General features: G+C 38.9%; 1 protein-coding gene across 1 annotated transcript in view; it reads left to right on the top strand.

Annotated features, from left to right (window-relative positions):
* adamts6 (ADAM metallopeptidase with thrombospondin type 1 motif, 6) overlaps positions 1-26,219 on the top strand; it is a 122,255-nt gene that overhangs the window by 14,231 nt on the left and 81,805 nt on the right. The window contains exons 3-9 of the mRNA XM_051686313.1: positions 2,389-2,560; positions 2,808-3,025; positions 3,159-3,242; positions 4,598-4,743; positions 15,666-15,709; positions 20,138-20,243; positions 25,467-25,613. Of these exons, the coding sequence (XP_051542273.1) occupies positions 2,389-2,560; positions 2,808-3,025; positions 3,159-3,242; positions 4,598-4,743; positions 15,666-15,709; positions 20,138-20,243; positions 25,467-25,613 (917 nt within the window). The remainder of the gene's footprint in view (positions 1-2,388; positions 2,561-2,807; positions 3,026-3,158; positions 3,243-4,597; positions 4,744-15,665; positions 15,710-20,137; positions 20,244-25,466; positions 25,614-26,219) is intronic.

The following is a 26,219-nucleotide window of genomic DNA, read 5'->3' as shown; positions in this document are numbered from 1 at the left end:
TGCATGCATTGAGTTATGTGAGTTAAGTCGTTGTACAGGAAATGCACATATTGAGCGTGTTTAAATGCACAATCTTACACCATTTATGCTTAATAAGCCAACAAGGAAGTCATGTTATGGCTTTTAATGGTTTCCCTTTATTGTGGTAAGGGTCATAAATGGTATCACAATAAAGGATCGGAGCACATCGATTTTTCTTGCATTTTTGGATTTTTAGAATAAGCTGATTCTTGGTTGTTAAGAGTGTATTAGCATGTATGTAAACACACTCATTCAACCAATGGTGTGAGTTTGGGGCCAGGCTGTCTGTTTGACGACCAAGGGTAGACTGAGGGAGTGTTTGGGAACGCTGTTTGAAAACGATCACTATTTTTGCAATTTTGATAAAGGTCAGCATGTCAAGTCATAAAACGATAAAATTCATACAGGTTTTGAACATCATGAGGGTGAGTAAATGATGACGAAGTCGACAACGGAAACAAAGGCTTTCGTTTGTAGCCCATGAGAGATTCCAAGCATCCAGCTTAACATTATCAGGTCTGCAGTATAAGCTTTTTATCATTTCTCAGAACAGGAAAAGAGACAGTTGCAATGATGTTGGAGAAAAATGCAGTATTATTCTTGTTGCAGCTAAAAATACCGGCTGGCTATATGTTATAAATTTAGATTGCACAGATCTCTGCTTTGCCTCAGTCACTTTATTGAAACCAAAAATGGAAAAACAGTCTTTTGAATGCCTCAGAAGAGTATCACACATCATTGTGTATCACACAGCATACGGATTATATCAAGTGTGCTTTTGTTTTTCATGTGCAGCTATGTCTTTGTAAAGATTTAATTGGTCTCATTGTGGAGTTTTACAGACTAGGAGAACATGCCAGAGTCCCCCCCCTCCCTTATAAACACATTTCTGAGGCACTTTTTAAATTTATTATAAATTGGGAGGCGTTCAGGGGCACAGGCCTGTATGCTTTGGTACTTGTCCCAGTAAATACAGTTTTGTTTTTAGTGTAATTGGTGGTTTTGGAGTGATTTATCTTATTGATTTGTATTGTGGCATGTTTTTGCATTTGCTTGTCATGCTGAAAGATATGAATTACATGCGATTCAGCATGACTCAGAAAAAGAGTTATTTATCTGTGTTCTAGTATGTATTTTACAGCATAAACATAAAGAGACTATTTTTTATTTAGTGATAATAAGCATGTAATGCGACCATTAAAATGCATTAATCTACACTGTCTATAAAGGGGTCCAAAAGTCTAGGACCACATTGAAAATCTGGGATTTATTTTTTAATTTATACCTGAAAATATATAGAAATTTTAAAACAGTGGAATTTTTAGAAGAAATAATTAAAACTATTTTGAGGTCATTAATCATATGTAAGCAAATCTGTGACATTTACCTTTTTAATTTAAGATTTCCTTGCCTACATATAAAGGGATAGTTCACCCAAAAATGAAAATTCTCTCATCATTTACTCCCCCTCATGCCATCCCAGATGTGTATGATTTTCTTTCTTTTGCTGAACACAAACAATTTTTTTAGAAGAATATTTTTTAGCTCTATAGGTCCATACAATGTAAGTGAATGGTGGCCAGAACTTTGAAGCTCTAAAAATCACATAAAGGCAGCATAAAAGTAATCCACACTACTCCAGTGGTTAAATCCATATCTTCAGATGTGATATGATAGGTGTGGGTGAGAAACAGATCAATGTTTAAGTCCTTTTTTGCTATCAACCTCCATTTTCACTTTCTTCTTCTTTTGTTTTTGGTGATTCATATTCTTGCATATCGCCACCTACTGGGCAGGGAGGAGAATTTATAGTAAAAAATGACTTAAATATTTTTTCTCACCCACATCTATCATATCGCTTTTGATGATATAGATTTAACCACTGGAGTCGTATGGATTACTTTTATGCTGCCTTTATGTGATTTTTGGATCTTTAAAGTTCTAGCCACCATTCACTTCTTCATTTGTGTTCTGCAGAAGAAAGTCATGCACATCAGGGATGGCATGAGGGTGAGTAAACGATGAGAGAATTTTCATTTTTGGGTGAACTATCCATTTAAGCACACAAGATGCTCTTTGGAACATTCTCAAATCATGCTGGATAACATAATCATCAGGTTTTGCACAAACTTATGGAATGCATGCTGTCGTTACAGCAAAAGGGGGACATACCAAATACTAAGACATTCTGAAATGCATATTAATTTTTCAATTAAACTTTTTACTTAAATTGTTATGCTGATAATATAATTTATCATTTAAAAAACTGCATTAAATTAGAATAGAATGCAAAATAAAAGCATTTTCTGTACTTACTTTTCTAGTGTGCTTTTTGTGTAACCTGTGTTTTTCTTTTTTCTTATCAAGAATGGTGTCATTACCACAGAAGAAGAACAATATTTAATTGAGCCATTACACAATTTAACCAGAAATTTCAGTGATGTCGACCACGAAGAAGGACAGCCACATGTTATTTATAAAAAGTCTTCCATTCCTTCTCCACAAGAGCACAGCGAGGAGTTCAGCTGTGGTGTTTCAGGTTGGTAAACCAACATTGGGCCACATTGTGACATAAACAGCTATAGATAGCAGTTTAGGAAATGATGGTCAGGGGTTCAGGTTTGGCTGCATGTTGCTGCAAACAGTCTCTGTTTTTACCGTCAGTGGAGATCTACGCTAGAATACAGCTAATCCTTTTCTTTACAATCTATAATTTTAAAGGTGTTGTGTGCAATATTTTTTAATGTTAAAATAATTTGAGTGTGAGCCCTTTCTGTTTTCTCCAGACCTCACAATAAACAGGACACCCCACTACCAAACCATTCCTGCTGCAGACTCATTTTACCTAGCCCCGGGTGGTGACAGCTCGACAGGTGCCCAACGACAGCGACGTTCTGTCAGCTCAGAACGCTTCGTGGAGACCCTGGTGGTGGCCGACAAAATGATGGTTGGCTACCATGGTCGCAAAGACATCGAGCACTACATCCTGTCCGTAATGAATATTGTAAGTTTGGTCCTGCTTTTCTCATGTAGAATGTATGTCTTGTGTGTTGTTGTTTTCCTTTCTAAGGGTACATGAGAATAACTTAGACAGCATTTGACTGACTTTGTGTCTTTTCTTCTTTTCTGGAGGTCAGGTTGCCAAACTTTACCGTGATGCCAGTCTAGGAAACGTTGTGAACATAATTGTAACCAGACTGATTATTCTGACCGAAGATCAGGTGAGTGTTGTAACAAAGAGTCAAAATGGCATTATTTGCGCAGTATTTCAGAGCAAAAATTTGTGTCATATTCATAACCCACTTGCAATACAGTTAAACCAGGTGCTTAATACAATGAAATAGCGCTGCACTTCAAGTATTCAAATTAGGGATGGGCATTTTCAAGTGAGTTTGTAGTCGAATACTCGATTACTTTATTGTTAACTCATAAATTAAAATGTAAGTTAAAAATAATATGACACTTGAAATTGATATATTTTTTATTCACAAACCAAGAACATTTTCACAATAAGCTAACGTGTTTTACGTATGTAATGCTTTTTTGAGAGAAAAATAAAATGAAAAATATGCATTAATTAAAATGAGAAAAAATATACGATTTAAAGATAACAGTAAAAAAAAATTACACTTAAACAGAGTTTACATACAAATCAATACTGACGGCATTAAGGTTATGCACATACGTATATAAACTCTGAGTCTACATAAAAAGGCTCTCACATTTTTATCATGTTCGTGTTCAGAAATTTAACACACATACACACATAATGGTCTGGTAGGCTTCAGAGTTTCTTGTACCGCTTCGCATTTTCTTTCCAACATAAAAGCTGATCCTCGTCTGTTGGTTTGCATGACTCCAACAAGAACCGAATATCAGTACAGTAGAATTCAATAAGACACTTTGCTTTCAAAACAAAGACGCCATTATCTTCTTCTCTCATCCAACACCACGACGACACACATCCACATAGCCCCCAGTGGATTCAACTGTAACTGCAAGTTTGGTGAGAGATTCTAGGGAAAATTTCTGTATAATTCAGCACTGCCTTGGGATGCAAATGCATGAAGAAAAATCAATTTGCTATATTTGAGTAGTGTTTTTAATAGTCGACTAGCCTGGTGCAGAATGAGTACTCGATTGTTTGATTACTCCTGCACATCCCTAATCAAATGAAGTCATTGTTATTCTTTTCAGTGCAAACATGCCTCCTTTTTATGTAAAATAGGCTCATGATTCATTGCGCCTTATTCACAAAACTGCGCTATTACTGCCTGCGGAAAGCAAATGGTTAATGGAATATTGTACAAAAGAGACTTTTGTGTACATTTAGTGGCGTAATACTTGTATTACACCCTGTCTACACTGGTCACGTTGTGCCAAATGGCTCAAGGCTGGCTACATTGGACAGGCGTAGAAGCGTGTTAGTGTTGACTCTGCATATTAAGCAGCAATGGAATTTGAACATTGAAAAAAGTATACACATCTGCTTTATTATCAAAATAACACAGCAATGATATGCACTTTTCTGTATTATGAATCAACTGATAAGTTACATTGGTGTTATATGTTACAGCCCAACCTGGAGATAAACCACCATGCAGACAAATCTCTGGACAGCTTCTGTAAATGGCAGAAATCCATTCTTTCTCATCAGGGAGACGGAAACAGTATCCCAGAGAATGGGATAGCCCATCATGACAACGCTGTTCTTATCACAAGGTTGGGACAACATTTTGGGACATGTTATGTATAAGAGGGGGTAACCATGCTTGTTGTGATTTCATTAAGTAGAATACTTGTTGTACTTAGAACAATATTCCTATCGAACAATCAGATTTTAGGGTTAGGGTTAGGGCCAAGGCTAGAGGCTTATTAACTTATCAGTTCCCTCTGATTTCAGATGTAGTTAATGGTTGTGATTAGGGATAGAGTTTGGACTACGGTATGTTTGTTTGACATTAATGTTGTTCCAGGACCAACAAAAGATATTTTGATAGAGGAACATTTCCAACGTGGCAAAATCCTGGTCACCAACACTTAAAGGAATAGTTAGCACAAAAATGAAAATTATGTGAAAATGTACTTACCTGTTTACAGATGCATGCGTATTCACGCAAGAACTTATGCTGTTTTTAGTGCAAAACAACGCAAGTTCTCGCATAAACACGTAAGTCACTGTGATCAAGCCTCTCTCGTAGCGCTCATGAACGCTCAACAGACGGCAACATTTTCTCTTAAAATGACTTATGATATGATTCTGAAGACTTGGAATATGACACAATAGACTATTTTAATGACACTTTTGGGTCCTTTTGTTAAATCAGTCACTATTAACTGCCATTGTATTGAAAAGACGTACCAGAATATTAATTAAAATTGTTTTGTGTTTCACATAAGAAAAATAGTCTTACGGGTTTGGAACGACTGTGAATAAATAATGACAGAATTTTCATTTTTGGATGAACTATTCCTTTAACCTGCTGAAAAACAGTAGTATTGCCCAGGTTGGGAGACCAGCTTAAATCAGCTAAGACCAGCAAACTATCTTAGGCAGGTTTATGCTGTTTTTTCAGCAGGGTTTAAAATCACGAGAAAATTAAACACTTAATTAATCTTGGAAGTAAGATCAGGTAAGTATAATATATGTTTACCTCTCCGTAACCTTGTCCTTGATGAAAAAAATAAATTAAAAAAAATAGCTTAAACCAGTCTTTGCTGATTGGCTGGCCTTAGCTGGTCACCAAACCTAGTTAGGCTGGTCAGTTGGCTGGTTTTATAGGGGTTTTGGGTACTTTTTAGCTGGTCATTCATGGAGACCAGTGAGACCAGCTTGGCCAGGCAGGTAAACTAGCTAAAACCAGCCAACTAATTTAGGCTGGTTTTAGCAGTTCTTTTTAGCAGTTGTCTGATCATTGTGCACACTATTCACTTTCAGGTCTAAAAACTACTGAGAATGAACAAGTAATGAACTGAATCAGGCATAGCCATCATAATGGGTAGCAACCGTGTTGTTTTGAGCCACTGTCATCACCTGGAATTGGCTTTACATTTGCTTCAGTGTTTTGAAGACATTACCCTAGCAACTAAAACTAAAACGTCCAATATCTTTTGTTTTGGAGATGCTTGTCATTATTTTGAATGACGTGGACTCCTTTCTTTTGTCAGCCTGAGCTTTGTGTTTTCTTTGTTCTTCAGTTTACTTTTCCTTTGAGTCAGTGTATTTTTGTTCTGAAATCCTTGCCTCAATTCATTCTATTTATCCTGGAGGGAAAAAACACTCACAGTAGTTTGTTTCAATGATTAGTTCTTGTGTGATCAATCTACTACCCGGCGGACGTCTCTGTGATTTTAAATGTTCCGGCAACTTCCTCAATTTAGCTCAAATTAGCGGAGAAAGGCTTGTTTTAGTGCTAGCTGACATTTTGGCATACAAATCTGACAGTTTGTACTGAAAATATATATTGGGTGGGTCATTTACAACTTAGACCAAACGGGTTATTAATGTCATTGTTAATTGGTGTTCTGTGATGCATGGCTGTGTGGTTTGGACAAGTGTTAGCTTTGACGCTGTCAGTGGATATCATAGACGTCACTTCTTGCCCTTAAGCACATGGATATTTCTATTTATACATGTATAATTTGTTTAACTTTGTGATTTTACTAAACAAATGTAGAGGCCAAAGAGCTTTTCGAAGTGGCTGACGCCAGTCTACAAAAGGTTTCTTTTTAAGTGTATTTCTTCGAAATAGACAGACATCTGCCAGAGTAAGCAGAGCGGTAAACAACTAGCCATTGTGCTGCTAATTTCTGACAGAGTGGTTTTGAGTCTGGCAAACTAACAGCACTAGTTCTCTGCTGAAAATGGATTTAAATGAATCTTATTCTGAATTAAGAGGGCATTTAAATGCACCCCATCTCAATAAACTTAAGTCATAACTTAAACTTTACTCAGAAAGAGAGTCTAAGGGGGAATTCACTATGAAATTGAATTGCTCTCGCTGACAGCATTGTTTATTTGCACATGCTGTCTGCATTGTTTTAGGAAATGCCTAAAAAATGCTAAGAAAAAGTGCTTAACGTTGTTTGCATGGGGCATATCCCATGTTGCGAAGCAATTTTGAGTTATAGGTTGTAGAGGATGCAGCAGACCACCACAATCTGGCTCACTTTACTGAGACTGTACAGAATCACTCCACCACTGCAATCCAGACACTTGAATCGGCTCTTTAAAATGCCAAAAGTGCTGGATATATTCCTGGTTATAACACTCTTTTTCATCATTTGATGAATTACTGCTGCCACGATCATAGAAAATGTACATAAATGGCTGGTAATAGTGCAACATTAATTGTGGCATGCAAATAGTACTGACTTTTGCGAATAGAGTAAATTAGCCTCATTTGGTAAATAAGCCTAATTGACAGCACAAGGAGGCATGTTTATACTGAAAAGAATGATAAGGACTTAATTTAAATATGTGTGCCACAGTGCTATACCAACGCAGATATAGCCTGCTTAAACTGGATTTCGGGGGTTAGTAAGACAAATTTGTGCTGAAATACCTTTTTCGTGAATTTGCATTTCTAACTCTTGCATTGTCCAATCCTGAAACTACTTGAGGAATAGTCTTTTCTCCTGTACTTCCTGCAGTGCTGCGATTTAATTAATATTTATGCTAGTTGTTACGATTCACTGTTGTCTGCCCTGTGTTTTGCCTCTGTCATCTGTTCCCCCCGGACTACACTTCCCATAATCCCCTGCTCTGATCACTTCCAGCTGTTCCCCATTGTTTCTCACCTGTGTTTCATTTACCTCGTTATCCTTGTGTATATATTGCCCTGATGTCTGTTTTACCTTTGTCAGTTGTTATGTGTTTTGACCTCCTGTTCTTGACCCATTCCCATCATTCATGTTTTCTCTGTTCCTGTGTTTTTACCATCGTGGATGTTTCTTTTGTTCCTGTGTTTACCCCGTTAATCTGTAGTTTGTTTATTTTATTAATAAAATATCCCATCTGTTTTGTGTCCTTGCCAAGTGCACAGACTTTTCCGATTCTACCCTGAAGTCCATGTAGTCTATCGGTCTCATTGCACACCAGTGAAGGGAGTTGCCGGTGACCGGAGACTACACTTGAGAAGAATCTGTTAAGTTGATATTAGAGACATTCGCTTCAGCGGATCCTCCTCAATCTATCCCGATTCCGGTCTCCGAGTCTTCCACACCTGAGTCTGCTCCACGCCATGTCACAGCCACGCCTCAGCCTGCTCCATGCCATGTCACAGCCATGCCTCAGCCTGGTCCATGCCATGTCACAGCCACGCCTGAGTCTGCTCCATGCCATGTCACAGCCACGCCTCATCCTGCTCCATGTCATGTCACAGCCACGCCTGAGTCTGCTCCATGCCATGTCACAGCCACGCCTCAGCCTGCTCCATGCCATGTCACAGCCACGCCTCAGCCTGCTCCATGCCATGTCACAGCCACGCCTCAGCCTGCTCCATGCCATGTCACAGCCACGCCTGAGTCTGCTCCATGCCATGTCACAGCCACACCTCAGCCTGCTCCACTCTATGTCCCAGTCAAGTTTGAGTCTGCCCCACGCTATGTTCCAGTCAAGTCTCAGTTGGTTCCACGCCATGTCATAACCTTGCCTTCTTGAAGTCCCTGCTTGAAGCCCTTCTCAGCCCTTGTCACCAAGTTGAATTATCCACCACTGATGTCGGTGCGTAGGGTCACAAAGACCCTTCCTCACAGCTTGTCAGTACTCCTGCCTGCCACAGCCAACGAGCCAATGGCCACACCTGCCACGGCCAACGAGCCAATGCCCATGCCTGCCACGGCCAACGAGCCAATGCCCTTGCCTGCCACCGCCAATGGTCACACTTGCCACGGCCAATGAGCCAATGCCCACACCTGCCACGGCCAACGAGCCAATGCCCACGCCTGCCACGGCCAACGAGCCAACACCCACGCCTGCCACGGCCAACGCGTTGCCAGCCTCATCCGTCCCAGAGCCAGCGTTGCCAGCCTCGGCCATCCCAGAACCTGCGTTGCCATCCTCGCCCGTCCCAGAGCCTGCGTTGGCAGCCTTGCCCGTCCCAGAGCCTGCGTTGCAGTCAAGTTTGAGTCTGCTCCACGCTATGTTCCAGTCAAGTCTGAGTCTGCTCCACACCATGTCCCAATCAAGTCTGAGTTGGTTCCACGCCATGTTATAACCTTGCCTTCCGCGACTCCCTGCTTGAAGCCCTTCTCGGCCCTTGTCACCAAGTTGAATTATCCACCACTGATGTCGGTGTGTAGGGTCACAAAGACCCTTCCTCACAGCTTGTCAGTACTCCTGCCTGCCACGGCCAACGAGCCAATGGCCACACCTGCCACGGCCAACGAGCCAACGCCCATGCCTGCCACGGCCAACGAGCCAATGCCCTTGCCTGCCACCGCCAATGGCCACACCTGCCACGGCTAACGAGCCAATGGCCACGCCTGCCATGGCCAATGAGCCAATGCCCACGCCTGCCACGGCCAACGAGCCAACACCCACGCCTGCCACGGCCATCCGTCCCAGAGCCAGCGTTGCCAGCCTCGGCCATCCCAGAACATGCGTTGCCATCCTCGCCCGTCCCAGATCCTGCGTTGCCGGCCTAGCCCGTCCCAGAGCCTGCGTTGCCAGCCTCGCCCGTCCCAGAGCCTGTGTTGCCAGCCTCGTCCATCCCAGAGCCTGCGCTGACAACTTCAGCCTCCCAGTGGAGGAGGAGGAGAAAGGCTTCTGTTTCCAAGTCTCTGCCCATGTTCACGACCATGGAGGTTGTTTCCAATCTCTGCCAGTGTTCACGACCACAGAGGTAATTTCCAAGTCTCTACCAGTGTTCACGACCACAGAGGTCGTTTCCAAGTCTCTGCCAGTGTTCACGACCACAGAGGTCGTTTCCAAGTCTCTGCCAGTGTTCACGACCACAACGGTTGTTTCCAAGTCTCTGCCAGTGTTCACGACCACAGAGGTCATTTCCAAGTCTCTGCCAGTGTTCATGACCACAGAGGTTGTTCCCGAGACTATGTCCATGCCTACGACCACAGAGGTCATTCCCGAGACTATGCCCATGTTCACGTCCACAGAGGTTGTCTCCGAGTCTCCGCCTAAGCCCACTACCACAGAGGTCGTACCTGAGTCTCTGTCTACGCCCACGACCACAGAGGTCATTTCCAAGTCTCTACCAGTGTTCACGACCACAGAGGTCGTTTCCAAGTCTCTGACAGTTTTCAGAAAAGAAAATAATTTTAGCCTCCCATGGCTCCGCCTACCACGGCTCCACCCCTCGAGCCTCCCACGGCTCCACCAACCACGGCTCTGCCCCTCGAGCCTCCCACGGCTCCACCTGCCACGGCTCCACCCCTCGAGCCTACCACGGCTTTGCCCCTCGAGCCTCTGCCTTCCACGGCTCCACCCTCAGAGCCTTCCACGGCTCCAGTCTCTAGTCTGTGGTCACCACTCAGGCCTCCTGACCCTGTTTCAGCTCTGTGGCCATCAACCAGGCCTCCTGATCCAGTCCCTGCCCTAAGGTGGTCTCCCTGGTCTCCTGACTGTCTGCCTGATCTGCTCTGGTCTTCTGGGTCTCCTGACCGTCTGTCTGATCTGCTCTTGTCTTCTGAGTATCCTGACTGTCTGCTTGATCTACTCTGGTCTTCTGGGTCTCCAGATCATCCGCCTGATCTGCTCTGGTATCCCTGGTCTCATGGCCGTCTGCCTGATCTACTCTGGTTCCCTTGGTCTCCTGGCCGTCTGCCTTGATTCCATCTTGGCCCTGCCTCCCCTTCCTGCCCTCCTTGGGTGCCGGGGGGGGGGGGGGGTGTTATGTTACGATTCACTGTTGTCTACCCTGTGTTTTGCCTCTGTCATCTGTTCCCCCAGGACTACACTTCCCATAATCCCCTGCTCTGATCACTTCCAGCTGTTCCCCATTGTTTCTCACCTGTGTTTCATTTACCTCATTATCCTTGTGTATATATTGCCCTGATGTCTGTTTTACCTTTGTCAGTTGTTATGTGTTTTGACCTCCTGTTCTTGACCCATTCCCATCGTTCATGTTTTCTCAGTTCCTGTGTTTTTCCCATCCTGGATGTTTCTTTTGTTCCTGTGTTTACCCCGTTAATCTGTACTTTGTTTATCTTATTAAATACTTTAAGCTGCGTTTAGATCCTGCTTCTGTGACCTCCCTCTTTGTAACACTAGTTGTGCTTAATATGAAGGCATTTATGGGTGGTGAGTTTATATATGACTAATGATGAACAGCTCACAGAGAAGTTTCCTTGACACAAAACATAATGTCTCTTGTCAGTAGCTCTCAAGCTAATTGTGATTGTTTATGTGGTGAAAAGCAGAATCACAACTTAATGTTGTTCTTTGAATGCTCAAAGATGATAGCGGCTATAGTAGTTATTTAGTAATGCTTTGGCTCTAAGGCTTAGTTTATAAAGTGTATTAAAATTGTGATAGTTGCTATTGTTTGCTAAAGTTTGTAAAGTTTACTAAAATTACTTTAGCTGTCATAGTTTACAAAGTTTACTAAAATTGCTATAGTTGTAGTAGTTTATAAAATTTATTAAAATTGTGATTGTTGCTATAGTTTGTTTAATAGAATTTTTATTGTTGTAATTGTTTACGAAGTTTACTAAAATTTTGATAGTTGTGGTAGTTTACAAAGTTCACCAAAATTGTTATAGCTGGCATAGTTTATAAAGTTTACTAAAATTGTTATTTACTATAGTTTATGAAGTTGTGATGGCTGCAGTAGTTTATGAAGTTCACTAAAATTGTGATCATTGCTGTAGTTTATGAAGTGAAGTAAAAATGTCAGTTGCAATAGTTTAAAATTTTTACTAAAACTGTGATAGTTGTGGTAGTTTACAAAGTTTACTAAAATTGTGATTGTTACAATTTATGAAGTTCAATAAAATTGTTAGTTGCAATATTTTAAAAACTACTAAAATTGTGATAGTTGCATTAGTTTATAAAATATATACTAAAATTGTGATAGTTGCAATAGTTTAAAAAGTTTACTAAAATTTGGAATTTTGCTATAGTTTATGAAGTTTAATAAAATTATCATAGTTGGAACTGTTGACAAAGTTTACTAAAATTGTGATAGTTGCGGTAGTTTACAAAGTTTACTAAAATTGTGATAGTTGCTATAGTTTATGAAGTTTTCTAAAATTGTTATAGTTGAAATAGTTAATAAAATTTACTAAAATTGTGATAGTTGCAATATAAAATTGAGTAAAATTGTGTTCGTTGCAATATAACATTTACTAAAATTGTGATCATTGCTATAGATTATGAAGTTTACTACAATTGTTATAGTTGAAATAGTTAAAATTTACTAAAATTGTGATTGTTGCTATAGTTTATAAAGTTTACAAAAATTTTGATTGTTGCAATAGTTTACAAAGTTTACTAAAATTGTGATAGTTGCAGTAGTTTATAAAATTTATTAAAATGGTATTCATCAAATTAGTTTATAAAGTTTGTGGAAATTTTGCTAATTGTAATAGTTTATGAAGTTTACTAAAATTTTGATAGTTGCTATAGTTTATGAAGTTTAATAAAATTGTGATAGTTGTATTAGTTTATAAAGTTTACTAAAATTGTAATCATCACTTTATTTTTTAAAGTTTATGAAAATTGTTATAATTTTGATAGTTTATGAAGTTTAATAAAATTGTGATAGTTGCAATAGTTTTAAAAGTTTACTAAAACTGTGAGTTGCAATAGTTTAAAAAGTTTACGAAAATTTTGATAATTGTAATAGTTTAAGTTTATCAAAATTGTGATCATTGCTATAGTTTATGAAGTTTAATACAATTGTGATAGTTGCAATAGTTTACAAAGTTTACTAAAATTGTAATCATCAATTTAGTTTATAAAGTTTCCAAAAAAAATTGAAAATTTTTATAGTTTATGAAGTTTACTAAAATTGTGATAGTTGATATAGTTAATGAAGTTTGCTTAAATTGTGATTGGTGCAATAGTTTATGAAGTTTATTAAACGACAATAGTTATAGTAGTTTACAAAGTTTACTTAAAGATAATTGCAATAGTTTATGAAGTTTACAAAAATTTTGATAGTTGTGTGGTACAGTGACGTGTAGCAACGTGACAAAAACAAGAGAATTTTGCAGGACAAATATGGTCAAAATTCAGCAGAGGTCACATGGACAGTTTCTTTTGGTCAGTTTTCCTGCCTCATTGAGGTCGTAATCATTCAGACAAGCTATTGAGTGAAAGTGTTTGCTGTATAGATGAGCTCACGTAAGAGGTCACGTCGTCACCGTATCTGACTGTGGACACGTGAAGAAGTGATGTTAATGCTGCCACAGCATCTTGATGAGCGGTCCATCCTGACCCCTTCTGCAAAGTTTTCCTGTCCTAGTCATTTGGCCGAAGCAGGGCAGAGGATGCAATATTGCTTGTTTGGAACACGATTTATTGTGAGACCTGAGGGAAATTAAAGTAACTAAATCAAAATAAACAGATGTCTAAATGAGGCCACTACTCAAGTTCATGAGACAGTACCTAATGCTGGTGTTTGTTTTTTTTTTTTACTTTTGAAGGGGGGATTTGGCTGAAATTTAATTTTCAGTGTCCTTGGTTTTCTAATACGTTAAAAGCCCAGATATGATTGGATTGCTCATTGCCATTAAGAAAAATGTATTTATCTTCAAGGCAGAGACCTTGTCCGTCATTCCTTGTATATGCCGTTCCTTTTTGTATTATTATTGGATTATCTCTACAATATATACATTATTTAGACATCTTAAAAGATGCGGTTTATGTCCGACTCAAGCAAATGCTTTTTTCTTGAAAAATAGCTGGTCAGTAATGCACACATATTTTGATTTCCATCTAATATAATTTTTTTTTAAATATTAATGTAATGTGATGTTTTGATTAAACACATTGGTTTGGAAATCCTATTTCAGTCGTTTTATGTAGTTTATCATTAGTCACTATTACTCTTTTAATGATATTTCAAATTGTTCTGCTTGTTGAGGAGAAATGTGCTGTTACTTTTCTAAGCGATTGGACTTGCGATAAAACAAGTGAAAAAATCCCATGAGCTTACACTAAGGGAAGGACACGAACCATATCTAGAGACCAGAATATCATAGAGACATGAGGGTGGGCTCTTTTGAATTGGGCCAATAAGCAACTACCCAGAACACCCAAGCAACCGCATAGCAATGTGCTAACAACCAATAAGAATACCTTAGCAACCGCAATGCCATAGAAACCACCCACAACACCCTAGCATCATGACATCAAGTGTTGCGCATACAAGCACCACTTTAATTTTCTTGAGAAAATGTACAAATATACTTTATATGGGTGTGAAATAATTGTTTTTTTTTTACATTTGTGTAAATTTAATAAGCAGTATCTTATTTAAAACTGTGCAAAAGTAAAACAAAGAAACTATTGTTTTGATTATTTATTTGTCTTTTGGCCACAATATACCACTGTAATTTTCCAGATTTAAAGATTTTCTGGCTGTTTTGACCTTCTCAGCTGCCACAGTAAACAGAACACATGGATATCTTCAGATCGACACCAAAATAGAAGGCAGATAGGAACTTTCCAACTAGCAGTCTGTCTCAATACGTGCATAACGTCTACTCCACTCCCCCGAGCCCCTGACACAGAATGCAAAGCTTTTAAGATAGTTTAATATGATTCAGATCAGGCGCTGTGTTTGCACTGCACTGAGAACAATGTCTAAAAAGCTTGGCTGCCTGCCGTTATTCAGACTCAGCAACCCAAACTGTCAGTGATATTTTTCAGGAGGTGTTAAACGCCCCATCTGGGGAATAAGAAAATATCTGGCATTCTTTCATATGAGCCTATCGTTGACAATGACCGCCAACTGATGACAAGTCCCACTGGGGAAAAAAAGAGTTTGTATTACAAAAAAACCCCAAACAAAAATAGAAGGAAGCAGCGCAAACATTCTGCAAGTTACAGTGAATGCTGTCGATAAAATGAGGGGTAACTGTTTTGTGTAACGTTTGTGCTACTGGCATGAATGATACCTTAAATAGTCGACAACACAGATTTTCACATTTCTACCTGGCGGATACTAAAAAAAGGCGAAAAAATCCCTTTGATTTACTTTAAAGGAGGGACCGAAGCCATATTTAGGGACCAGGATATCATAGCGTCATATGGTTGGGCTCTTTTGACTTGGACCAGAAACTACCTAGCAACCAACCAAAACACCCTATCAACCACACAGCAATGCGCCAGCCACGACTCTAAAGTCCCTACTGTAGCAACTGTAAAGCAACTCCTTGGCATCTACCAGTGAGTTTTGCATGGGCATGCACATTTACATTTTCCTCACAAATTAAATTAACCTTGTTTATATGTTGTCTCTCCATTTCTGTGTTATATATCCTTTAGTTCAGGGGGTCTCAAACACATCTCTCACACAGCCTGTGCGAGAGTTTCATACCACCTCTCAAGTGTTTATTCTTACATCTGGCCAGCAAATAAATTTCACCTTCTGCATTTAAAGGACTTTAATGTAGACATGTCTATGCAGATGAAGAGATCATACCTGAAAGTCTAACTCATATTTTCTTTTTCATAGGTATGACATCTGCACATATAAGAACAAACCCTGTGGGACCCTTGGTAAGTACACAAAAGTTTCATCCTCAGACCAAATGTTCACTACAACAAACGATATTTGATGAATTTATGGCATTAAGTGGCAATTGATACACTGCAAAAAAAAAACAAAAAACAAAACAAAAAAAAACAATTCTTCCATTAAAGATATCTAAGTATCCTAAGGCAAGCAAATTAAAAATTAAAACAGGTTACATACCCGTCATGAGGTCAATGTTATTGGCCACATAAATATGCAAATAAAAATGTTATCCCAAGGTTTACAGTGCGAAACCTTGAAACCTGACAACTCAGGATTAGTTACTAACCCAGGGGTACGAACAATGTGAACAATGATTACTTTTACCCAGGGTTTAAAATTGCCCTGGGTTTACAATTTCAAGTGTGAAACACCCAAAATATTCCCGTGAGATAATTTAGAAAGACTTTGCAGCATTCTCTTTATAGAGCTGTTTGGTGCTTTGGCTCACGTTGAACTCAAACATGGCTTAAAGCCTGCTTGTCCCTACAGACACCTCTGTCTCTTGTTTCATTTCCAAACATTCCCACTTCTGTCTGCTAAGGGATGGAGGTGTTTACCCCTCCCTTGGGAAAGCCAACAAGAAAAAGTCTGAAGAAAAGAAGATTATACAATATATAACAGAGATTATAAGAAAAGAAGAATAATTATGTTTAAGGAAGTTGGGATAGCTGAGGAAAAAGAAAACACAAGTTTTTTTCTTTCCCCCAAAATGGACCGCAGGGAGTGTCAAAGCCTCATCTTATCTGAGCCAGCCCCCCTCCAGGGCTCAACCGTATATCTTAGAAGTAATATTGTGACTCCAGGGGTGGTTTGACAGATTGACCGCATTCGTCACATTCCCCGGGTCCCTTTAATTGCCCTGGCATCTGCTCTGCTTCCTTGCTGACCCCCTCCTCTTTCTCCACCTCCATCTCCACTTCAACACCCCCACTAACCCAGAGGCATCATCCTGATCTTGGGTCAATGTGTTGCCCTCCAGGGGTCACCGGGTAATCGTAGAGAGGGGATAATACCAACACGACCCTGGGCTTAGGAAAACAAGCCCAACCAACAAGCTTTCAAGCAAGAAAGGGCCCAGAAAGGCCCAATCCTTTCTTGCTTTCCTTTTCTACCCTCCTTGCCTCCAATCGGTGTCTTATTAGTCTTTGATTTGCATGTCTTCTCTTGTCCTCTGAACAAGGAAGATAAAGAGGCCAGAAGTGCTTATGTTGGCGTGATGGCTGCCGAACAGCACACCACCTAATCATTACAAACCTTTTATTTTCATATTCCATACTCCTTTGTTCTTGTGCAAGATATTTAATATTATTTTGCCCACAGGGATGTTATGTTTAGACCCTTTTCAAGATTTGATTGCGTTACTTTTAAATTGAAAGGATTAGTTCACCAAACAAATTCATTTTTGTCGTCATTTAAGCACCCTTATCTTGTTCCAAACTCATATGACCTATATGCTCTTTTCCATGCAATTACAATAAATGGAAATTGGAGCTTCCAAGCTTTCAAAAAAGTACCTTATAATACCTTATGATAAGGTACCTTATGATTTGTGTGGTGAACAGGCCAAAAATTAAATATTTTATCACTAAAAAGCTTGACATTCACCCAAGCTCTCCTTGATGTGTTTATGAGAGTTCATCAGAGAACGTCTTAGGCATAATTGGAACAGATCTTCTTTAATGAATCGGTCGAACTGGTTCACAAAACCTGTCTGAAAGATTTGTTCATAAATCAGACTGATCTGTTCAGTGATCAAGTTGCAGTGGTTCTCGAGTTAAGAGCTCACTGTAGGGGAAGATTATAAGAGTGCTTATAAAACAAAGCTATAATTTGACCTCAGAAAGTGAACTATTCCTTTGAATTAAAGGACCAAGGTCTCATGGCCACCCTTACTCACATCGGTTTGTAAAAAAAACCCTACCCACCATATATTTGATCCAACCTTATTCAGCTTGGGCATGCAAAGGCCAGAACAAGCTTCAGATCTTGGATGGTCCTGCGAGCATCTAGATCACTCACCAACAGATGTAATCTGGTGAGAATTGCTTCTCTCTCCCAGGGTTGACAGAGGGGAAAACAAAGAACTCAGGGACACCTGGATTTTGGAAAAGCCTTTTTTGCCCCACTTCATAACTTCCAGAAGAACACCTTCTCCTTCACAGAAGCAGCTGGCTTTGAGCTTACCTTCAATCAGACTGTGAAGACTTAATTTTAGTTCCATCTCCATCTTTATATCTTCTTTCTTTCTTCCCAGAACCATGCATACTGGGGGAAATCTCACGAAAGTAATGCACGGGTCAGATTTTATTTTATATAAGATTCAAATGCCCCCTGTTCTGCCACATTGAGGTAGATTGCTACAAAAGGGACATTCAAAACAGAGTAGATTTAATGTTTCCTTCATTCTATACAGATTAAAAAACAGGTCTGTTTATTTATGGCAAGGAACATTACAGCACAACAAAACATTGAAAAAAGTCCCTAAAGGGTGGTGACCAAAACACTGTCAGTAGAAAATTTTAGCTCACTCATGCATATGTTGTTCTTGTTCTAAAACCCGAAAAATTCTCAACTAAAAGTTAATTTGGAACAAAACAGACATGATAATATTAAAGATACAGTGGGGCTCATGTTAGTAAGACATGTAGGGTCACTTATGTGTGATATTGCTTTTACACAATAAACAAGTAATATTAAATAACTTACTTTTCAGAAAAAAATGGTTAGCGTAAATAGTTCCAAAAACTATTTACTAAACTCTAAAACTAAACTCAGTTTGTATTAGTGGTGTTTCATTTGTACACGAATCAGTGTTTTTCCATGATTCTTTGAAGTGAACGAATTGTTCTTGTTCAGTTCTATTTTTTGGTGGTGGACAACTAAAATAAATGACTGATAAAAGAATGAGTTGAGTCATTGATTGAACGACTCACTCGCTCACAGAATACAAAAAGACGCTCATTTGTCGCCAGCTACTGGAGTAAATATGCAATCTCCAAAAATGGTTACTGAATGAATCAGTGAATGAAATCAAAATAAATGATGGATCAAAGCCACAAACACAGTGAAGCAGAGTGATACAAATAGTGAAGCGGCCCAGTGCTATCTACAGTCTTCCTGACTAACCACTGGGTGATGCTATAATGATTCTAATTGCCGCTGGACTGTCCATACGAAACTACCAATACGAACATTCCAGACAGAGAGCAAAAATCATTTTAAGTGTTAGTTGGAGTACAAATGAGTTCAGGCTCAACTTGTGCAGTTGTTGGCTGTCATAACAACTTGAAGTAGTTAATGATATCAACTTAACTAACCTCGGCTCATAGCTTCACATTATCCACCTTTGACAAATGAGGCACTGTCATCGCAACTCTCTAAAGTATCCACACTATGGTGCCACAGATTTTACAAATGTAATATGCTAAACATCACATTATCTGCTAAGAACATACACTGATGCAAATAAAAATACTAGAGACCTGAAAACAAAAACAGGCATCCATTATGAATTGTGGAAGACATCCGTGCTCAGAAAAAATTGGATTGGACTGTAAATGCACTTTTAGAATGCCACTTGTCCAAATCAGATTCAAGGACCAGAACTAACTGTTTGGCACATTTCATGTTTATAAGGCCATGTCCACACTACTAGTTTTCATTCTATTAATTTAACTATGTTGACGTCTCTCATCCACACAAGAACGCAGTTTTCTTCCACCGAAAACTGAGCATTTAAAAAACGCTCCCCATTACTGCATACTTTGTAAAGCGATGACGTAAGGAAACTAAAAACAGAGTTTTTAAACGGAAACGGATTAATGTTGATGTGACCTAAGGGTACCAGAAGTCTGTGATTTTTGTGTACATGTGCTTTCAGTTGGTTCTAAGTTTTATCCTAAACTGTAAAGTGTGAAGTTATTTATGAATCATAATTTCTGCATGAAAATGTTCCCACACAGGTTTTACGCACAAATATGTACATACACACATTTAGCAAATGAGACCCAATGACTTTTTTATGATTTCTGGCTCCTTTTAGCAGCTTTGAAAGCTTGAATAATGAAAACATCTATATATTTAGGGGTGCAAAGTGAAGTGTTTTCTTGAATTCCGAGCTCTGGCTTACATTACTAGGTGGTCCCTTGTTACCAGAGGTAGAATTTATAAATCTGAACCCCCTGTCTAGACATTTTCCAGCTACAACATCAGTTGTTTTTTTATTTAATCGTCTAGCCGGCAATGCTGACGTCCCCCTAGTGATTTAAAGAAAACTATTGCATAAACTTTTCGCCAGCTTTAAGTTCAGTGGTGTAGAGATTAATGTGAAGAATCTCATGTTAAAGTAGTGACTCAGTGTAGCACTACTACACCTTGACCTGACCTTGTGTGTGTATGTGTGTGGCCAGGTTTGGCATCTGTAGCTGGAATGTGTGAGCCGGAGAGAAGCTGTAGTATTAATGAAGATATAGGCCTGGGCTCAGCCTTTACTATTGCACATGAGATCGGACATAAGTAAGTACACACTCTTTTCTTTTCTTTACATTTCTTTTTTTAGTTATTTCTTTCATTCGTTCGTTCGTACTGCTTCAATATATATATATATATGTACATGAGGGTGAGTAAATGATGGGAGAATTTACATTTTTGGGTGAACTATCCCTTTAAGTGTTAAATTTTGACATGTAACTCGTCCCACACTGTTTGCTCCACGGACATGAATGTCAGTGTCAATTTATTTAATAAAGCATGGTTAAAAACAACAGACTGTTGACCAATGTGCTGAACAATAATCAGATAAGAGTAGACATAAAAATCAAATTAAAAGATAAGATAGAAAAGGAGATACAGCAGGATAAATGTAAATAACACAAACAAATGATACCTCAAATCATGCGGCTTGTTAAGGAGTGGGATACCATTACTTTTCGAAAGGATCTGACTTACGATTTTCACCTGGCAGACAATTAAATATGTACGATGTACCAAAGCCATATCTAGGGACCAGAATATTACTGAGTTTTGATGTGGGCTCTTTTTGGGCCAATAAGCAACCAATTAGCAATAACCCAGAACACAATGCCCTAGCAACCACCCATATCATCAAACTAGTCTTATAGAATGAATGTTACTATAAATACATTTCTACATTTTAATGCAGTTTCCTGGTGAAATGAACACTAGAGGCACTACAACAACTGTGCGTTTTATTCACTTCCACACAAATCACAGGTACTTTGGCTGTTTATGACTTTATAAACACACATTTTTTGCTCTGTTACTCACACTGCTATGTTATGATATCGAAACACTTCTACTCTAACTCATTTGAAAAACAATACATTTTAAAGCTGGTATTACAGACCCACCATTTACACACGTATTCCATCATGATTAACTTCTATGGTAGCTCACCTGGAAGAGTGTTTGAATTTGGACTCAGAAGACTGATCCTCAATGCCAGCCAAGGATGCTCGAAGTGAAAGTGAAGTGAAAGTGCTATAGAGGCAACATGAAATGACATGGTTGCTTCAGTAAATGTGCTTTTCATGTTGAATTTGCTTTTGAAACACTATTGGTAAAGTTTAGGTGTTGGTTAAGGGTAAGGATATCTGTTTGCTCACCTAACATTTTTATTTTTGAACACTACTGGTAAGGTTTAGGCTAAAGTTTTAGGTTAGGGAGGTACATTTTACTCATTAAAGCCTCTAATATTCACCTTAAAAACCTTGTCTGATTATGTCATCATTTCACACGCTTTTGGCGCTCCCTGTTGGGCATTTCACTAGGAAACTGCAGCCAAATGTGAAATGAAGAATGTAATTTTGGTTTGCAAAATGTTGCCATGTTCACGTAAAGTTCATGAGATCAGGCTGCATATCACACAAGCAACCTCATAGCAACATACTAAAAAACACTCAGATAGTAATTAAATATAACCACATAGTAATAATCCTGGCAACCATTCAGAACATCATGGTGGCATGGAGTTTATCATGGCTATATACTGTATAATAGGCATGGGCATGTATAATTTGTTAATTAAGTTTTGATTGGATTTAAAGGTAAACTTATACCTAAATTCAATAGACAATTAATAATTATAAAGTTAAATTCTCTGCAGCTTAATCAAAGCTAGGATAAATGCTCACTTACTGTGCATATTAAGTCTTTATAGTCATAAATAACTTTTTTGGCATTTTGTATTAATGACAGTGAATGATGTGAAGACATTTGGGCGGTGCATATGAAAGGGCTTGTCATTTTCTTTAAAATAGCCAATAGGCTTTAGTAACACCACAGCCATGAACCATGAATTGATACTCGCATGTCGGTTGAAGGTGTTCTTTTAGGGGAGGGACAATATCAATCTATAGAGCATTTTATTGGCAGATCATTTGTGTAGTGCAAGGTGAATATGTCATGAATAATTTTGTCTGTTTTTCCCAGAAGAGAAAAACTGTGAATTGTAAATGCACATATCTGCATATATCTGTCAGTTTTTTTGGAGTACACTAACAAATAAACACCCTCAAAGCTAACAGATATGGACTTAAAGCCAGCAAACTTCAATTTTAATTTCATGGGTTTAATGCGATGGTCAGAGCTATATATTAAAATAATTGTGGTTGAAAAATTGCTCATTATTCTACAAATAATGCTTGCACATCTCATGGGCTCATTGTGTCTGGATTTGTTTAATAATGGTCACTAATTCCTTCAATCATGTATTATATATATTCATTGAGCTTGTATATGTGGACGAGTGTGAACTAAATTCTTTATGCAAATCACACTCTGTACAAATGAACCCAATCCTGAACGCTTAGAAAAATAACAGTAATCTATTGGCCTATGTAGCTGTTGGGCTAAGTTCTGCGATATGGCAATTTCCTCTATTACTGTATGTGTTGTGTCTGCAGCTGTTGTGGAGCAGTTGTAAACTGACTTCTTGCAGGGAAGTAAAGAAAAAAGAAGCACTGCACTGATTTATATTGAGAGTAGAGTGAAATGTCATAAACGTGAGCCTTACAAAAACAAAGAGGAATTGTGTGAAGTGTGGGGGGGGGGGGGGGGGGTGTATGGTATATACATTAGAGCCCAATTTCTGCGTTCCAGTAGACCCCGGCAAAGAAAATCTTCAAGGTCCCGGTGTAAGGTGATCTGACTTTTTCATCCAATATACAGACAGATATGTAAGGGAACAAAAACGACACTGCTCAAATGATGTATTTGTGGAGTTGCCGGTGAGGAATGCGACTGTATGCTTCAGCAGTCTTGTACGCCAATGAGCAGATGAAAGAAGGTGAAAAGCAGGGCAGGTTCATTAAGAAATAACTCTTTGATTGAGGTCTGTTCAAACATATAATTATTGATTGACAGGCAGGAATCAGGGTGGTGATTAGAACTTTCTCGTTCCTCTAGAGCTCCAGACAACTCCTGACCTTTGACCCATGTGTCCCCTTCACACAGCTGTTACTGAGCCAGAAAAAGCCTCTCTTTACAGCCTAGCTGAAGGAGACTTCCTCTGCTCCTCCTGGTCCTTCTGAGCTGCCCCAGCTTGTTGCTTGTGTGTGGGGTAGGGCTGGGCGATATAGCTAAACAAATTATTTAGCAATATTTTTAGTCTTTTTAAAAATATACATATATATATATATATATATATATATATATATATATATATATATATATATATATATATATATATACACATACAGTATATCTCTCTATTTTTGTGTATGTGATTTTATTGGTGAAAAGAACCATCATTCAACCAAACAGCCATTGATGTCAATTAGATTGAGAATGTTTAATGTAAGTAAAAATACTTTTTTCAATTAATTTGTTTAATTGAATTAATTACATGAAGTGATATTTTTGCTTCTTTAAATCACAGTTGTTAATAAAAAAAACCTCTTGCAGCTCTCGTATCCCTGATCCGCAAGACAAGAAAGGATCGTGAAACTAGTTTCATGACACACTCTTTAGGAAACTTAAAGGGATAGTTCACCCAAAAATGAAAATTCAGTCATTGTTTACTCACCTCTGTGTTTCTATAACCCTATATGACTTTCTTTTTTTTTTCTTGACATAAAGAGAGAAATTGTGAAACAATGTTGTGCTCAGTGATGTCAAACAATGACAGTTTATGGTGACCACCTCTTCAAGCTTCATAAAGGACACAAAAGTAAAAAAAGTAGTTCAGAAGTCTAAAAAATGTACGTGACTCATGCCTTGTTCTGAAGGAATATGAAAAGGTTTGGTGAGAAACAAACCGAAATCTAATGTATTATTAAGTAAAACTCTTGACCAACCTTTGCTGTCCTGTGCGCCTTCATGAGAGTGCATAAAAGCAGCAGTTTGCACAGCCTCACTCGTGAGATGAGGCGTTCAAGCAAAAAACTTCTTTGTTTCTTGTCAACCAGACCACCAGTGATATTAACAACAGAAACATAACATAGCCGCACACAAACCAGAGAACAGAACTTACAAAACATGTCTGAAGAGTTTGTAGTCGAAGAATAGATGAATCTGCTATGCCCAGCCTTATTTTATTTTATTATAGAGTTAAATCAAACAGAGAGATAGAGGAGGCTGAAGACAGTCACACCGTGTGCTAACTAGATGGCAGTTGACGTGATAAAAGGTATCTTTTCTATGTTAATCAGAGCTTTTGACATAAGCAGCCGGGAAGAGTGACAGGACATTCTGTCGATTGCTTGGTTTCTATTTGCGGCGTTGCACCGTGCAGCCCCGTCTGCTATGATAACATCTTATAACATTGTATTGAAGCCAGAATCTCACTTGCAGATAAAAAACGACTTGATTTTAGCCAAGAATACACTTACCGACTGTTTTCGCTGAGGTTTTACAGGCAAAGGTCTGTCACAAATACACACCATTTCAGAATTGACAAGACGTGGAAGACATTTCCGCTCCATCCGCTTTTCTCTCTGGTTCTTCAATTCACTTTCAGTAAGCAAAACCTCCAAAACACTTCGGTCTCCTGTACTCTCTGTCTGACTGTAGCATCTGGGTGTGTATGTGTGGTCGCCTTCAGCCTCTTCCATCTCTTGATTTCCAAGTACTCCGGTTCAAACAAATAAGGCTGGGCTTAGAAATGCATCTTCTTGTCGACTTCAAACTTCAGACATGTTTTATAAGTTCTGTTCTCTGGTTTGTTTGCAGTTGTGTTGTGTTTACTGTTGTTAATATCGCTTATGGTCCGGTTGAAGCGAAACAAAGCAGATTATTGCCTGAACACCCCATCTCGTGGTGCAGCATAATTGTTGCTCTCGTGCACTCTCATGAACGCACACAGGACACCAACGGTCGGTCAAGAGTTTCACTTAATAATACATTAGATTTCGGTTTGTTTCTCACCAAACCTTATCGTATCCCTTCAGAACCAGGCATGAGTCGCATACAATAATTTATTAGACTACTGAATGATGCTTTTGCATCCTTTTGAAGCTTAAAGAAGTGCTCACCATAAACTGCCATCACTGAGCACAACATTATTCACAATTTCTCCCTTTATGTCAAGAAAAAGAAAGAAAGTCTTATGGGGTTATAACAACACAGGGGTGAGTAAACAATAACTGAATTTTCATTTTTGGGTGAACTATCTCTTTAATGGCCTCATTAAGTGCAAATATTTCTCCAACCTAAGAGTGGGCGATCTCCCTTAAATTGATGTGATTCATCAAAGCTTATAATCTGCCATTTTTCTGACAGTTTCGGCATGAACCACGATGGCATCGGGAACTCCTGCGGAACCAAAGGTCACGAGACAGCCAAGCTGATGGCAGCCCATATCACGGCGAACACCAACCCCTTCTCCTGGTCAGCCTGCAGCAAGGACTACATCACCAGCTTTCTGGAGTAAGTGAAAAAAAGATTTAAAGCATCACAGTTTTATATTTATTGAAAGGTTTAACAATCCAAATGGAAAAATCCAAGAAAACTTTATGGACTTCAGGTCAGGGTAGACGCCATTGTTGAGGGATATCTAACTAAAAATGATGCCATTAACTTCCTGGCAGCCAATGACTCTCTTAAAAGCTTAAAAAAGCATCCAAAAGTATCATAAAAACAGCCAATGCAACTCGTGCAGCATTTTCCAAGTCTTCTGAAAGGATACAGTAGTTTTTGGTGAGAAACAACCTGAAAGACGTACCATGTACATTCATGAGTGCATGAGAGAAGCTCCTGAGAACTGGCATTTTTTGCGCAAAAAAACGCAAGTTCTCATTCTTGTACAAATCTGTTAATGTACTTGATTTTAAAGAGTCAGTTCAAGACTAGATGGAACCATGGACGTGGTAATGTACAAGGCAGCCATAGGCTAGTGTGTGAATTGTTAGTCTGACGATAGATGAAAGTAAAGAATAGTGGTTGCCATGGCTGTCAAAAAGTTTTCCCTGTGAATGACCTCAGGGAAGAAGATTAACATCAGAGTCATCGCTGGCGTCACAAGCTTTATCATCG

The sequence above is a fragment of the Myxocyprinus asiaticus genome, chromosome 43 (assembly GCF_019703515.2).
Source record: "Myxocyprinus asiaticus isolate MX2 ecotype Aquarium Trade chromosome 43, UBuf_Myxa_2, whole genome shotgun sequence".
Taxonomy (NCBI): Eukaryota; Metazoa; Chordata; class Actinopteri; order Cypriniformes; family Catostomidae; genus Myxocyprinus; species Myxocyprinus asiaticus.
This window is presented reverse-complemented; position numbering and strand designations above follow the sequence as displayed.